Genomic DNA, 16,607 nt, shown 5'->3' with positions numbered 1-16,607 from the left:
CAGACCGATCGTCTATAACACAACCTTGCTGCTGGTCACCTCCTCTGACGACACGACAACAGCCAGATCGTCTATAACCCAACCTTGCTGCTGTTCCCCTCCGCTGACGACACGACAACAGACAGATCGTCTATAACCCACCCTTGCTGCTGTTCACCTCCTCTGATGACACGACAACAGACAGATCGTCTATAACCCACCCTTGCTGCTTTTCCCTCCTCTGACGACACGACAACAGACAGATCGTATATAACACAACCTTGCTGCTGTTCGCCTCCTCTGACGACACGACAACAGACCGATCGTCTATAACACAACCTTGCTGCTGGTCACCTCCTCTGACGACACGACAACAGACCGATCGTCTATAACACAACCTTGCAGCTGTTCACCTCCTCTGACGACACGACAACAGACAGATCGTCTATAACACAACCTTGCTGCTGTTCCTTCATTTTCTGTATAATTGTTTTATGTTTGCTGCCTGTCATAGAAAAAAATCACATATTATATTATATAAAACCTTTCCCTGTTATATCATTTTATAGATAAGAGGTTAATTAGAGTAATGCCATGTATATATTCAGGTTTTAAATAGTACAGATTAGCTAAGAAAACCAACCATGCTGAACAAACATGTTTTTGATGCTTAAAGATTGCGAAACATACAAAAATACTGAAAATTATCAATCACACCACTGATTATTAATGGTAGAAGTGTACAGGATTCCCCTAAAGACTATATTTACAAATTAATAGCCAAAAACTGGTTATGTGAGTTTTGAATTGTTTATATTAAAGAAGTTGTCTCCCTTGACCTACTGCTGTAACCTCCGACACTACAGCTTTACGGTACATGAAGCTACAAGATCTGTAGCTCAAACGTCCATTTTATTTTTTATTTAAGAGAGACGTATTTGACCTGGACTGTAGTGTAAACAATAGCGACATTACCTTGTCTGTGTATCTCCAGCTGGTCCAGGGAGTTAACGGTGATATGACAAAACATACACCGAAAACATGTGGCATGCTTCACCGGCGCTGGAATCAGAATCGTAATTTTGATTTTCACTTTGCTCACAGAGTAAATTGAGAATTTATGAGGCATTCTCCAGTAATCCTGAAAACACTGAATAAAGTGAATTTAATTGAATTATTTACTTTTAAACAAATTTCCACATGGGTTCTTTGCCAGACAGGGAAGTGGAGAATTTATTCAAATTTTTAATTGCTACAAGCTCAGTTTTTATTACTGACAATTTATAACACTGTGGCACTTTAAAAGAAAAAATACAACTGTAACCATATTTTCTTGGCTACAAAATGATTACTTTGAATAGTAGCATGCAGTAGAAGTAGCAGTAAGTGTATACAGAACAACCTTTGGTTCTGTTTACCGGGTATGCACTTTTGTAACTGACAAATTTTCAAAATATCATCCTTAAGCATTACATTTCTTTCTTTTACTTATAATTAACCTTTCACCACTGAAGACCATAATGGACTTATCCATATCAATGAATGGTAGAGTCTACTCAAGTTACATAGGGGTGAACAGGTTAAAGAAGATGTAGTTAACAACACATCTTGTGAGTTTGCAAACCAATGAGAAGACATTCCGGGAGATTTACCTGTTTCTGGTGTGCTGTGAGACTGGACACTCCTCTGGTGTTTGCGACCCTGTGTGGAGAGGGGGTATCATTTACAATAATAATACATGTAACATGACCCTGTGTGGAGAGGGGGTATCATTTACAATAATAATACATGTAACATGACCCTGTGTGGAGAGGGGGTATCATTTACAATAATAATACATGTAACATGACCCTGTGTGGAGAGGGGGTATCATTTACAATAATAATACATGTAACATGACCCTGTGTGGAGAGGGGGTATCATTTACAATAATAATACATGTAACATGACCCTGTGTGGAGAGGGGGTATCATTTACAATAATAATACATGTAACATGACCCTGTGTGGAGAGGGGGTATCATTTACAATAATAATACATGTAACATGACCCTGTGTGGAGAGGGGGTATCATTTACAATAATAATACATGTAACATGACCCTGTGTGGAGAGGGGGTATCATTTACAATAATAATACATGTAACATGACCCTGTGTGGAGAGGGGGTATCATTTACAATAATAATACATGTAACATGACCCTGTGTGGAGAGGGGGTATCATTTACAATAATAATACATGTAACATGACCCTGTGTGGAGAGGGGGTATCATTTACAATAATAATACATGTAACATGACCCTGTGTGGAGAGGGGGTATCATTTACAATAATAATACATGTAACATGACCCTGTGTGGAGAGGGGGTATCATTTACAATAATAATACATGTAACATGACCCTGTGTGGAGAGGGGGTATCATTTACAATAATAATACATGTAACATGACCCTGTGTGGAGAGGGGGTATCATTTACAATAATAATACATGTAACATGACCCTGTGTGGAGAGGGGGTATCATTTACAATAATAATACATGTAACATGACCCTGTGTGGAGAGGGGGTATCAGTTACAATAATAATACATGTAACATGACAATACATTCCAAAAATATATCCACAAAATATTGGGAAATAAACGTATAATATATCCAAACTAAACCATAACTTAGTTTAGAAGAAGACAAATGGCTATCAGATTCTGCATAACCAACATACAACATTTTTTTTATTAATTCATGTCATGCATGTAATGATGGACTATGTTTCAGATTTACAGCCTTTACCTAGGGTACTGTGTAAGGAAGCCTTAAACAAAACAATTGTACTTTCTTTGGCTTCAGTTTTTAGTAACTCTTATACACCATCAAAAACATTTGACATGACATATTATGTATAGGAAGTGTCAGTCTGTCTATCAATCCATTTCAACACACTTTAGATTTTGCAAGGTAAATTGCTTCAATATCATTTGATTTTGCTGAAACTAGATTATCATGTAAAAAATATATAACCAGTTAAAGTGGAGGCTCACATAGATATACCCCGCTCAAATAATATACCCTGCTCAAACAATATACCCCACACCCCGCTCAAACAATATACCCCGCTCAAACAATATACCCCGCACCCCGCTCAAACAATATACCCCGCTCAAACAATATACCTCGCTCAAACAAAGTGGACCCTTTCACATCGCCCAACGACCAACAAAATCTGTTAAGGTGTAGAACTTGATGTTACCATACAATGTAGTCCGAATTATTGTGACGTTTGATCCACTTTTTCTTTTTATACCGGTCTGTCGTCGATTAACAGATATGCTATCTGTTAGAATTTGTAGTAATTTGCAAAGTTAAAACACCAAGCAGAATGAGATACATAAAATAAGCTTTTGAAAAAAGTATTGTGATACAGCAATATATCATCTCTGTATTGTGGTACAATACGATATACCCGTGTATTGCGATATACCTGCTTTCCGATATATTGTGACAGCCCTACTAACAACGCCACTATAAGTTGCTGGGTACATTACGTATAACTAAAACTATGAAGGGACCTGAGCAAGATCTGCAACTAATAAATTACATCAGTGTAGCATCTGGGCTCTGATTAGTTGATGGTTTCCACACAATAAATTGATCAATCTGATAAAAATATATAAACATAAAAACAAAGGCTAAAGTGAAAGGGTGAGTTTGTTTGGAGTTTGTATCTATGTGAGCCTTCACCGGCCTTATCAAGCATGCTACGCTCCGACGGACACCAACAAACAGTTTCTGAACACTAAAGGTATTCAAATATGATTGGCATTATGTGAAAGCTGGTTTATATTTGCTATGCAAATGCAAGGTTTGAAATACAGGCCAAGGGAGGCAATCCTGATATAATTGAAAGGTATGACCTATAAAATGTATGACCTTCAGCCAGTGAAGACTTTTAGCCATCAAAGAAATAATTCAATATACTATAAACGTAGTTTCTTCTTGTTACATTTCAATAATTCATACATAGCTGTTCTAGCTATCTTTCTATTTTAGAGGGAGACTCTTGAGTTTGGACCCAAAAATTGAACAATTTCAGAAAACAGGCTAAAGATTTCAACTGAAAGAACAACTAAAAAGATCACTTTCTACAGAGTTTTTTTTACCTATACACAGCTTTTGATTATTTTCAACGATGAATCTCCCCCCTGGAAATTTGACAATAGGTGTCACTGGATGTTACATGAGACAGGTGTTTACTGTGTCAGCCTCAGGCCTGCAATACTCCTGTTACACGATGTCACATCTGACAAGGGGAGGTAACAGTCACATCTGACAAGGGGAGGTAACAGTCACATCTGACAAGGGGAGGTAACAGTCACATCTGACAAGGGGAGGTAACAGTCACATATGACAAGGGGAGGTAACAGTCACATATGACAAGGGGAGGTAACACCGTATCTCTCATTGGTAATGCTTTATGGATTCACGTACCAATGCCAAAAATTGAAACTATGTTTTCAAAACTTANGCGCACGACGGACGACGGACGACGGACGGAAAGTGATTGGAATAGGTCACTTGAGCAAAGCTCAGGTGACCTAAAAATAATATGAATAATCAGCCTGGCTAGGCCAGGATTCGAACATTGGACTTCGCATTGGTATAATGTCTCTCTAATAGACTCAGCTACCCGGTCAACAGAAGTTCCCTTACTCACATGCACCTATACTACAGTTATACAAAAATGAAATTAAGGGGAGGTTAATGTATTTAGGAAAAGCCAAAGTGCAGTGGAACAGGGATCCTCAAGTGAAAATATTCAGCCTGATTTTATCACATTTCAATATGGAGCGACAATATTATATATCTCCGACATGAAAGTGGAGAAGTTAGACAGATGTGAAGGCTGGTATACATACCTGTATGTGGAGAAGTTAGACAGAAGTGAAGGCCGGTACACGTGCCTGTATGTGGAGAAGTTTGACAGAAGTGAAGGCTGGTACACATACCTGTATGTGGAGAAGTTAGACAGAAGTGAAGGCCGGTACACGTACCTGTATGTGGAGAAGTTTGACAGAAGTGAAGGCTGGTACACCTACCTGTATGTGGAGAAGTTAGACAGAAGTGAAGGCCGGTACACGAACCTGTATGTGGAGAAGTTTGACAGAAGTGAAGGCCGGTACACGTACCTGTATGTGGAGAAGTTAGACAGAAGTGAAGGCTGATACACATACCTGTATGTGGAGAAGTTAGACAGAAGTGAAGGCTGATACACCTACCTGTATGTGGAGAATTTAGACAGAAGTGAAGGCTGGTACACGTACCTGTATGTGGAGAAGTTTGACAGAAGTGAAGGCCAGTACACGTACCTGTATGTGGAGAAGTTTGTTGGAAGGCGAGGTATACTTGACGTTACATATTGTACACATCTCCTGGTCGGGGTTAGGGGACTGTGACAGCTGCACCTTCTTTCGATGCTTCGCTCCGTTAAGATGTTGATCACGGATTGTTACAGAAGAATAAGAGACATGGCACAGCTCACATAACCCCAGGTTGGAAGCCGAGTCTAGCGACAGACCTAGAGGGTCTGAGGGGGAGATATCTACAACCACAAACATTGTACAATAAAATCCACTTATTATCACTTCTCGTTTGTCAGATGAAAACATGATACTAAGCGGAACATGACATAAACATGTTGTTGTTTTTTTACTTTGTTTTTTTAACAGCTATGATAGCCTAGAAGTGAGCCTATTTAATGTCAAAGTGATGCGGTTCTACAAAAGAAGATTGTTAAGTTAAGATATTCATAACTGACACGGCTTTATCTTTATTGATAGTGAAACAATATTCTTTTAGTTGTTCATTTTATTAAACCTACAGTCAATGGCCCAGGCTTTTACAGTCAATATACCCTCTGAACACCAGTCAGGCCCAGGCTTTTACAGTCAAAAAATTCCCTCTGAACACCAGCCAGGCCCAGGCTTTTACAGTCAATATACCCTCTGAACACCAGTCAGGCCCAGGCTTTTCATCAACTTCTATTTGAACAGACTAAATGGCATTTTTAACGGGCCAAAATTATATTGTAAAATTAAATTATATAGATGAAGTATATAAGAAAAGGGTGATTTGAACAGGACAAAATCAGAAGTGAACCAGTGATTTTGGCATGCTGCCTGTTCTTAATGAAAACCCTGCATGATGCCTTACGATCCAACATGGTCAGATAGACCTAGATCAATCTGTACTTGTTGTCAGCTGCTAGACTATATTCTGCTCCAGATTCATTCATAAAATCTTTAATTTTGGTCTATAAATGTACATGTAGTTCACTTAATCTTTTTAATACTTTCACTCCAGTTCAGGTACTAAGATTTGTGTATTAAGTATGCTAAATAAACCGACTTACTCTAGCAATTGCTAGAGGTGGTATGGAAGCCACAAGGAAATACTGATACGATTGTTTTCAAATCCAAGAATTTTTTGAATATTTCCTTTCTAATAATAATAAAGTAATCAGGTACCAACAATATCCTGATATCAAATTCAAATTTCAATAGTAATTCCTGATTAATTTCAAATTAATCTGTCAAACCAAAATTGGAAACCTTAGACCTTGTTCCTGCAAATTTAGCAGTTAATTAATTTGGTAAAACTGTTTTTAAAATGTATCATGAACCACGATATTCATCCAGAAAGGTAAAGCATAATTTTCTTGGCAGTTTTACATGTAAGTACACTACTGTATTAACATATGAATATATTAAGACTGTCGATGTAAGCACTTTCATTCAAACATCATCAAAATCGCTACTGTGCATAATAGCAAAGTATTTGAACTGTACATGCATCAATCTGAAGGGTGTTGATATTTTATTATGCACCAGTTGGTATAATGGGAAAATCGGCGAGAAAATAGTGCCCCAAAAACAAACTGTATACCGAGAAACTCTCGCCCTTTGGTGATATGTGTCCACCCAGTTTTATTGTCGCCCTTTGGTGATGTGTCCACCCAGTTTTATTGTCGCCCTTTGGTGATATGTCCACCCAGTTTTATTGTCGCCCTTCCCATTGAATTGCTATTTTATTGATGTTGTTTACTATCATTCACTGTAATGATAAATTTGTTCTGATCATGGAGGACAAAAAGCGCAGAAGTAAAAAAAAATGGCGAAATATTTCCCATTCTACAGTATTAGTTACGTGTCAACCAGGTAGTATACCTGTCATTGTCTTCAATTTTTTCTGGTGTTTCTTTCCGGTGAGGTGTACCTCCTTTTGATTGGGTGAGTTGTAATAAACCTGACACATCTCACACCCCTCCATCATTACCTCCGCCTTCCTCTTCTTGGTGGGCGGGGGAGGGGGCGGAGGTGGAAGATCAATCGGGGGCAAAGAACTTAAGGATTCGGCAGTTGTAAAAATAACTTTACGAAATGGATCCGCATTTGCCTCCTCTCCTGATTGTTGGTCACTTGAAGATTCGCCTTCTTATGTTGTATGTAAAAAAAAGAAAGGAAGATAGAAGTATCAAGTGAACATTTCATGAATATAATTTTCATTTAAATTTAGTTTATATTTCTGATCATAATCATAAAAAAATGGTATTTCTCATAAAATTGGCTGATTGGAAGTTTTCTTCTTTGAACAGTTAAAGTTATTAAGCAAAAATTAAACATGAGTTTTTCAGCATACAATTGTAGCCAATGAGCATTTATTGCCTTTCACTTCAATTTCATCTTATCGCTATTTGTAAAAATTATCGAACACTTTAGATCTGTTTCTCCTGGTTTGATCTTACGTTAATAAACACATCGTATCAACACGTGTCCCAATATACATTGCATGTACTTCAATCTGCATGCCCTACCTGATGATGGTCGCACCTTATTAAGATGTTTTCTGCCACTTGTGTGCTGCGTGTACTGATCAATACTGTTCAGAGTGATACCACACGCCTCACATCTAAAGCTGGAGTCAGTCATGGCTGTCTGTTATTTTTCTGAAGAAAAACAAAAACCAGACCTATTTTCTGACTGATTCTAACAGAATTTAAACAAAAATGGTATTTGGATAGGAACTTTAGATAGCCTAAAGAAAATAATGGGTCCCTTGCATTTTTCCAGTTTATTTTGACACCAAAATGGGGTTTAAGTGCATTTTTCAGTTATTTAATTCTTTAGTTATTGAGCATAATTGAAATTTACTTGGAAATTCAAACTTAGTCAAGGTTTTTGTCAATTTCTAAAGATCCTGTGTATCTTGGATCCGTAATTTATGAAGATAAACGAAATAAGATTATGATATATCATCAAATTTATACAAACAATGTTTTGAGTAACAAAAAATAAATAAACAAATAAATAAATAAATAATGATATATAACTTTTCCTGTTCAGACAGTGTTACCATTTTCTGTTTGAAGACATGATGCTTTTTCTACCATACAAGATGATCAGGACCACTCTGTCTAATTTTTCTGATCGATCTTGACTTAACTATTTGAAGATTATAGCCAAGCTTCACTCGAAATTTATTGTGTAAGTCAGCATACTTTTCTCAGGAATTAATTTTCACTGATACAAGGATCTCCTCCAGGCTTTAGCAGGGGATGAAAGTTGGCGGGGAGGTCATGTGTTGCCTCATTGCAGACGATAACATTATGGCATTGACAGAGGACAACACAAACAGGATCAGGAGTGAAAATCAGGTAAAGACTCCAAAATAGCAAAATCAAAAGTACATGTATATAAGAAAACCGCATATTTATGCCGTTATATGTGTTACTAAATGAGTAAATAATAAAGTTTTCCAGGCGAACTTCCAATAATTTTTGTTAGTAAACAGACAAATAGTTGTGCACAGGTTAAACAAGAGGCCCAATGGGCCTGCATCGCTCACCTGTTATTAATCTAATACTTGTAATCTTAAGATTTCATAAGAACCTATTAAAAGATTTAAACATATGACGCCTCTGACCTTGATTGTCGAACAAGGACATTAGGTTGAAAGTGGATCAAGGTCATTCATTTGAACTAACAGGTAGTCCTTCATCCCAGCATGCTACAGGCCCAATATCCGTACCCTGGGCTTTTTGGTTATTGAGAAGAAGTTGTTTGAAGATTTTAACATATTTGACCCCTGTGACCTTGAAAGTTGGTCAAGGTCATTCATTTGAACTAACTTGGTAATCCTTCATCCCAGCATGCTACAGGCCGAATTTCAGTACCCTGGGCCTTTTGGTTATTGAGAAGAAGTCGTTTGAAGATTTTATGACATTTGACCCCTTTGACCTTTGAAAGTTGGTCAAGGTCATTCATTTGAACAAACTTGGTAGCCCTTCACCCAAGCATGCTACAGGCCCAATATCAGTACCCTGGGCCTTTTGGTTATTGAGAAGAAGTCGTTTGAAGATTTTATGACATTTGACCCCTTTGACCTTTGAAAGTTGGTCAAGGTCATTCATTTGAACTAACTTGGTAATCCTTCATCCCAGCATGCTACAGGCCGAATTTCAGTACCCTGGGCCTTTTGGTTATTGAGAAGAAGTCGTTTGAAGATTTTATGACATTTGACCCCTTTGACCTTTGAAAGTTGGTCAAGGTCATTCATTTGAACAAACTTGGTAGCCCTTCATCCCAGCATGATACAGGCCCAATATCAGTACCCTGGGCCTTTTGGTTATTGAGAAGAAGTTGAATGAAGATTTTACATTTGACCCCTGTGACCTTGAAAGTAGGCCAAGGTCATTTATTTGAACAAACTTGGTAGCCCTTCATCCCAGCATGATACAGGCCCAATATCAGTACCCTGGGCCTTTTGTTTATTGAGAAGAAGTTGTTTGAAGATTTCAACATATTTGACCCCTTTGACCTTGAAAGTGGATCAAGGTCATTTATTTGAACAAACTTGGTAGCCCTTGATCCCAGCATGCTACTGGCCAAATATCATCTTCCTAGGCCTTTTGGTTACCAAAAAGAAGTTGTTTAAAGCAAAAAGTTGACGCCGGACAGACAGACGCCGGACGGACGGACGATGGACTCCGCACCATAACATAAGCTGACCCCAGGTTTTACCGTTGTAGTACAGTAAAACCCCGTTTTAATGCCACTTGTTAAACCGCCAAACCCGCATACCGCCATTAATTTACTCAGAACGGATTTCCCCAACGTTAATGCACCCGCTGTAACCCCAAACCTGCATACTGCCATCATATTCCCAAAACAAATGGTTAAAATCACACTATTTTGACCTCTTTAAATACAGCCAATTTGAGTCGAGTACAGGTATTTCTCGATGACAGGAATGTTACGTACGTGTGTACATTGTATTGTTACACGTGACTGCCGACTGACCAGGTAATCAGCTGTATGTTTTGCATGCTCAATAATTTTATACATTGAATTAAAATTTTGAAAAAAAACGTATTCTGAAGTTTATTATTATTTTTTTAAAGTATAAGTTCAGTTGGTGTGTGAATACTTGGGTTCAAAACGGTAATTCTGATATATCGCCAATCTCGTTATACCGCCAAAATCAGAGGACAGAAGGTGACAATGTTTTACTGTATAATACAGCTCTATATAATGGCCACTCTTGATACACAATATACTCTAAAACGGATTCCTCTATCATATAAGTTAACATAAGGTGACCAGTTTTTTGAGTCATTAAAGTTAAATTTGTCCAATAAGGGTTGTAGCAAAATTACAAAACAATGTGTTTTGATGTTGTTTATCAACAAATCATTAATTTCATCGTTCCTTAATGTTAACTCTACAATGGCAACTAATTCAATCCTGTCATCGTCATTAAACAACGCCATAACATGACCAGTCTATGTGCCATATTAAATTATTTATCAGGGTTTTTGCCAGCTATTTTGGGATAGGGCACCTGAGCAGGAATAGGGAAAATATCATCAGCATTTGGCAAAATTCGGGCATGTCATCAGTGTTTCCACATGTACAGGTTTGGGAAATCATAAGTTTGGAAAAAAATAAAACCTGCAATGTGATAAGCAAAAACGTTTTCCTCTAGCTGTTTCTTTATAAACACATCAATTTTCAGTGTTTTTGATAATGTATTTTGATTATGCTCCTTCCTGGACAGTAATGCTTTTAACTTTGCAAACATAACAACTGGAAACTTGTATTAAACATGCTTTTTAATCCAATTAGGAATATAAAGACTGACATTGGGCAAATTGCAGGGTCATTTTGTAATTGGGAATGGGTCCCTGTATACGTATCGGACCCTATAGACACCCTGGCAAAAACCCTGTTTATAGCGCACATTGTATATGTATGTAAATAAATGTGAAGCCAATACACTCCAAAAAGATTTAGATCGGAGACTATGTTTACAAAAACATTTTTATGTTTGCAACAATAAATGTTTGGCATGGGATATATTTACATTTACTATAAAAAAGACGGAAATTAACAGAAATTAAAACACTATTTGGCATTGCCTGTAAAACAGCCAGATTAATTACCTGTAGAGCACATGACTTACTTAAAATAAAAATAGTATGACTTTACAAGTTTTCTCTTCATTTATTCATCCTTACAGATAAACTTAGGAATTAAGATTCATTAGATGCTATCAAAGTCCGTGGATAACCTAAGTGTTTACTTCACCAACCAAAAAACGATGACTTCAATAACGCGCAGTGACACACAAAACATCATGACACAGAAACAGGTGCAGCACAGAAACAGATCCTTATGACCATAACGATACCGATAGGCCTATCTAATTCTTGAGAGAACAAAAATATATTTTCTCTAAATTCATAATAATTTCCCCTCAATTACCAAAATTCATCACGATTGTTAGAAATAACCAAAATATTTATTGGAGCCTCTTTTCCTAGGTATGACCACGGACTTAGGAAGCATTCCGTGGTATGACAGGTCGCTATGCACAGGGGCACGGAATTATTGGGTTATTAATGATTGCGCTGTGGTCGATGCCGACAGACAAGATCACCAAAAAGAGGACATCGATGATGTACAGAAATCGCTCAAAACATAGCTTTACATTAACCTCATTGATTAGATGTCCAGATTAAATCATGTCTACTATACTTACCACGAAACAAAACCAAAACACATTCGGTTCTGCTGTGGGATTTTTCTGCTGAAGTTTGTCCGGATCTCTTCCAAGCGATATAAACAAGGAGCCGATCACGACAAAGCAGTTCCGGAATTACCATTTTCTTGGAATCACCATATTACATAATTTTCCTGCAATGTTCGATTATAAGGATTATAATTGCAAAGTATGTTGTAGGCATTTATTTATTTGAAACCATCATATATAGCTACCAGGAGAAACCATCATATATTGCTACCAGGAGAAACCATCATATATAGTTACCAGGAGAAACCATCATATACACCTACCAGGAGAAGCCATCATATATAGCTACCAGGAGAAGCCATCATATACAGCTACCAGGAGAAACCATCATATACAGCTACCAGGAGAAACCATCATATACACCTACCAGGAGAAACCATCATATATAGCTACCAGGAGAAACCAGCATATATAGCTACCAGGAGAAACCATCATATATAGCTATCAGGAGAAACCATCATATACAGCTACAAGGAGAAACCAGCATATACAGCTACCAGGAGAAACCATCATATATAGCTACCAGGAGTAACCATCATATATAGCTACCAGGACAATCCATCATAAACAGCTACCAGGAGAAACCATCATAAACAGCTACCAGGAGAAACCATCATATATGGCTACCAGGAGAAACCATCATAAACACCTACCAGGAGAAACAATCATATACACCTACCAGGAGAAACGATCATATATAGCTACCAGGAGATACCATCATATATAGCTACCAGGAAAAACCATCATATACAGCTACCAGGAGAAACAATCATATATAGCTACCAGGAGAAACCAGCATATATAGCTACCAGGAGAAGCCGTCATAAACAGCTACCAGGAGAAACCATCATAAACAGCTACCAGGAGAAACCATCATAAACACCTACCAGGAGAAACCATCACATATAGCTACCAGGAGAAACCATCGTAAACACCTACCAGGAGAAACAATCATATACACCTACCAGGAGAAGCCATCATATATAGCTACCAGGAGATACCATCATATATAGCTACCAGGACAATCCATCATAAACAGCTACCAGGAGAAACCATCATATACAGCTACCAGGGGAAACCATCATATATAGCTACCAGGAAAAACCATCATATATAGCTACCATGAGAAACCATCATAAACACCTACCAGGAGAAACCATCATATATAGCTACCAGGAGAAACCATCATAAACAGCTACCAGGAGAAACCATCATATATAGCTACCAGGAGAAAACATCATATATAGCTACCAGGAAAAACCATCATATACAGCTACCAGGAGAAACCATCATATATAGCTACCAGGAGAAACCATCATAAACACCTACCAGGAGAAACCATCATATATAAAGCTACCAGGAGAAACCATCATATATAGCTACCAGGAAAAACCATCATATATAGCTACCAGGAGAAACCATCATATATAGCTACCAGGAGAAACCATCATATATAGCTACCAGGAGAAACCATCATATATAGCTACCAGGAGAAACCATCATATATAGCTACCAGGAGAAACCATCATATATAGCTACCAGGAGAAACCATCATATATAGCTACCAGGAGAAACCATCATATATAGCTACCAGGAGAAACCATCATATATAGCTACCAGGAGAAACCATCATATATAGCTACCAGGAGAAACCATCATATATAGCTACCAGGAGAAACCATCATATATAGCTACCAGGAGAAACCATCATATATAGCTACCAGGAGAAACCATCATATATAGCTACCAGGAGAAACCATCATATATAGCTACCAGGAGAAACCATCATATATAGCTACCAGGAGAAACCATCATATATAGCTACCAGGAGAAACCATCATATATAGCTACCAGGAGAAACCATCATATACAGCTACCAGGAGAAACCATCATATATAGCTATCAGGAGAAACCATCATATATAGCTACCAGGAGAAACCATCATATATAGCTACCAGGAGAAACCATGATATACAGCTACCAGGAGAAACCATCAAACGTTATTTCAACTTGTGCTATTCCTATATGAAATGGTCAGAAATCTTCAAACATCCTTGGCTCATATTAATTTTGGACACAGAAGAAAGCTTGCTACCTGGATAAATGATAAATAGGGTATCATTCTAAACCATCATCTGCCTCTGTTTTAACTAGTGCTATTCAAGAATGTACAGGTGGACATCTTCGCTTTCCTACCTGACAAATGTACAGATGGACATCTTTGCTTTCCTATCTGACAAATGTACAGATGGACATCTTCGCATTCATACCTGACAAATGTACAGGTGGACATCTTCGCTTTCCTATCTGACAAATGTACAGGTGGACATCTTCGCTTTCCTACCTGACAAATGTACAGGTGGACATCTTCGCTTTCCTACCTGACAAATGTGCAGATGGACATCTTCGCTTTCCTACCTACGTGTCCCATGGTTATACTGTATTGCTGTAAATGAAAGTTTGTGAGGAAGACAGACAGTCCCCGTCTTATTCCTTGGCTGTTACAAGTATAACCGCATACGTTTGAGTATCTTTGACCACCAGGAAAAAATGTTCCTAATAACGGATTCCCAAGTTTTACTTTATCAGACAGCTTGTTTAACATGGTTAATGCCAGATGAAGAGCTGTGATTTTTTAAAAGCTAAACTTAAAGGAATAATGCATTATTTTTTCGTTAAAAATAGTTTTTTTCGATTGTATTACAACACATCGTATCTGTGATGTCAAATCTTTCGTGTGATTTCTAACCACACTGCATAAGATGACTCTAGGAAGTAAAGGTTCTCAGAGAAGGTTGCTGGATAGTTAGTTTTCAATGTAATGTTACTATTTTGGATAACCCTACCCAGCAAGATACAGTAAGGTCAGGACTTGTTTATTTTGCGGTCCTTGAGAGGCAGTCGTTTGATTTTTTGACAAATTCTTTGTAATTTTGCATGTTGGTCATAAAAGTATGTCATTAATGGAAATTTGCGCCAAACATCATAACCCTAGGCTGCGATTGTTGCTGAAAGAACACAGGACGACGGACAACGGTTGTCATACCAGCCAGTAGCTTAAAGACACTTCACGTCTGGTGACTTAAAATCCATTTCTTTCATTCCTGAAGCGTTGAAGCCATTTCCTTACGTCACGAGTTTTATAATTGAACGGTCCCACAGATCCAAAATACATGATGGTGTGATCGTATAGGATATACAGGCGTTCTGGGAACGCTGCATATTGGAGGCAATTCTGGTTATCCATGGGATCAACCAGTACTGGACACCCGATGTCAAAGTTTCGGAGGAGGTACGCAGCGTCAATTCTGTCCTCTAATGTCTTGTGTTTCGTTATGACCTGGAAACGATGTCCAAACACTGGCCATTCTTCCACAGGATGAGCCTCCTTAATATAAATTGTCACGAAATCAGCGACAGCATTAAAATCGTTTATGATAGTCTTGATGTCCTTGATTTTATCCATAAAATGGGGTCAGCTACAACTTCCAAAGTTCAACACCAGAGGGCGTGCAGCCTTTTGGAAGTGGAGCTTTACGTACGACTTAAGAGTCCATGTCGTATAGATCTGTGTTTGGAGCTTTGCGGCCGATAAATGTTCGCCTGTAAACAATATCATAACAATTCAGCCGGACCGCGGTCACGATAGTTTTATGTAGAAAGATTTGCTTCTAAATGCCTGTTTCCACTTGTGAAAAACATTCCTATTCTATTATTGAGAAACCAGATTTTCGATGATTTCGCCTGCAGTTCAGAAATATTTCAATGCCGTCACTATCCATCTATATGGTGGATCGTCCCACCACAGCGCCCTCTGTATGTTTATGTTTGTTTCTGAAATAGGAGTAATGATTGATTAACGTGAGCACCTGGCCGATCGGTCATTTCAGTTTATAGCTCAGTTTAAAGTTAATAGTTCAGATTATTGATAAGGAAATGTTTTTAGCGCGATTCTTATTTTGACGATTTTATGATACAACTTGTTGGAGAGAACAACACAACTCACGAGATTGATAATAGATGAATTCATCCTAACCGTAGGCACCATTCGGGTCGGGGATAAAGAAAAGAATATACCTGCTGTGACCTACTACATGTATCGTAAGAGGCGACTTATGGTGGAACCCCCTGCAGAATTCGGAATTTTGCTTTTGTACTCTATTTGCAGAAACGAAATCGACCAAAATAAATCTTCTGCGCGAATTGCAATATTTGTGACCTTGATGTGTCTTTCTACTTCTAACTACCCTCTAACAGCGCCTTGCTTGGCAATACCTCACTTTTGGCGAATCAAGTAAAGTCAGCTGTCAAAAATGATAGCGACATTTCGCCCCATTGATCTCTAATACTGCAGGCATCCAGATGGAGTGAGGTCGCATGTTTACCCACGTCTTTATCATTATTGACAGATGACTTTACTTGGTTCGGCCCACTAAGGCTTAGCGAGTTGTTTTCAGCGGTTTAGAGTCGAGACACCGGTCATTT

General features: G+C 38.1%; 1 protein-coding gene and 1 pseudogene across 1 annotated transcript; both read right to left on the bottom strand.

The window, feature by feature from the left end:
* Nucleotides 1-219: 219 nt before the first annotated feature.
* Nucleotides 220-12,150, bottom strand: LOC110463048 (zinc finger protein 346-like). The gene is made up of 7 exons (XM_021517384.1): nt 12,072-12,150; nt 7,846-7,977; nt 7,199-7,465; nt 5,342-5,574; nt 1,632-1,680; nt 955-1,041; nt 220-484 (listed from the first exon to the last, which is right to left on the bottom strand). The coding sequence occupies exons 2-7, from the start codon at nt 7,958-7,960 to the stop codon at nt 366-368; spliced, it is 870 nt and encodes a 289-aa protein (XP_021373059.1). The 5' UTR covers nt 7,961-7,977; nt 12,072-12,150; the 3' UTR covers nt 220-365.
* A 3,054-nt stretch (nt 12,151-15,204) lies between these two features.
* Nucleotides 15,205-15,824, bottom strand: LOC110463042 (annotated as a pseudogene).
* Between the last annotated feature and the right edge of the window lie 783 nt (nt 15,825-16,607).

The sequence above is a fragment of the Mizuhopecten yessoensis genome, unplaced genomic scaffold, assembly GCF_002113885.1.
Source record: "Mizuhopecten yessoensis strain PY_sf001 unplaced genomic scaffold, ASM211388v2 scaffold10861, whole genome shotgun sequence".
NCBI classification, from domain to species: domain Eukaryota; kingdom Metazoa; phylum Mollusca; class Bivalvia; order Pectinida; family Pectinidae; genus Mizuhopecten; species Mizuhopecten yessoensis.
Note: the sequence above shows the minus strand (reverse complement) of the source record. Positions and strands in the feature narration are given on the sequence as shown.

Bases quoted from the DNA above. Each gene is read 5' to 3' on its own strand.
- LOC110463048 (XM_021517384.1), bottom strand. From the start codon at position 7,960: ATGACTGACTCCAGCTTTAGATGTGAGGCGTGTGGTATCACTCTGAAC. The intron at 5,575-7,198 runs GTATACTACCTG...TTGTGGTTGTAG, and splicing joins AAAATTGAAGACAATGACAG to ATATCTCCCCCTCAGACCCT. The intron at 1,681-5,341 runs GTACGTGTACTG...CTCTCCACACAG, and splicing joins ACAAACTTCTCCACATACAG to GGTCGCAAACACCAGAGGAG.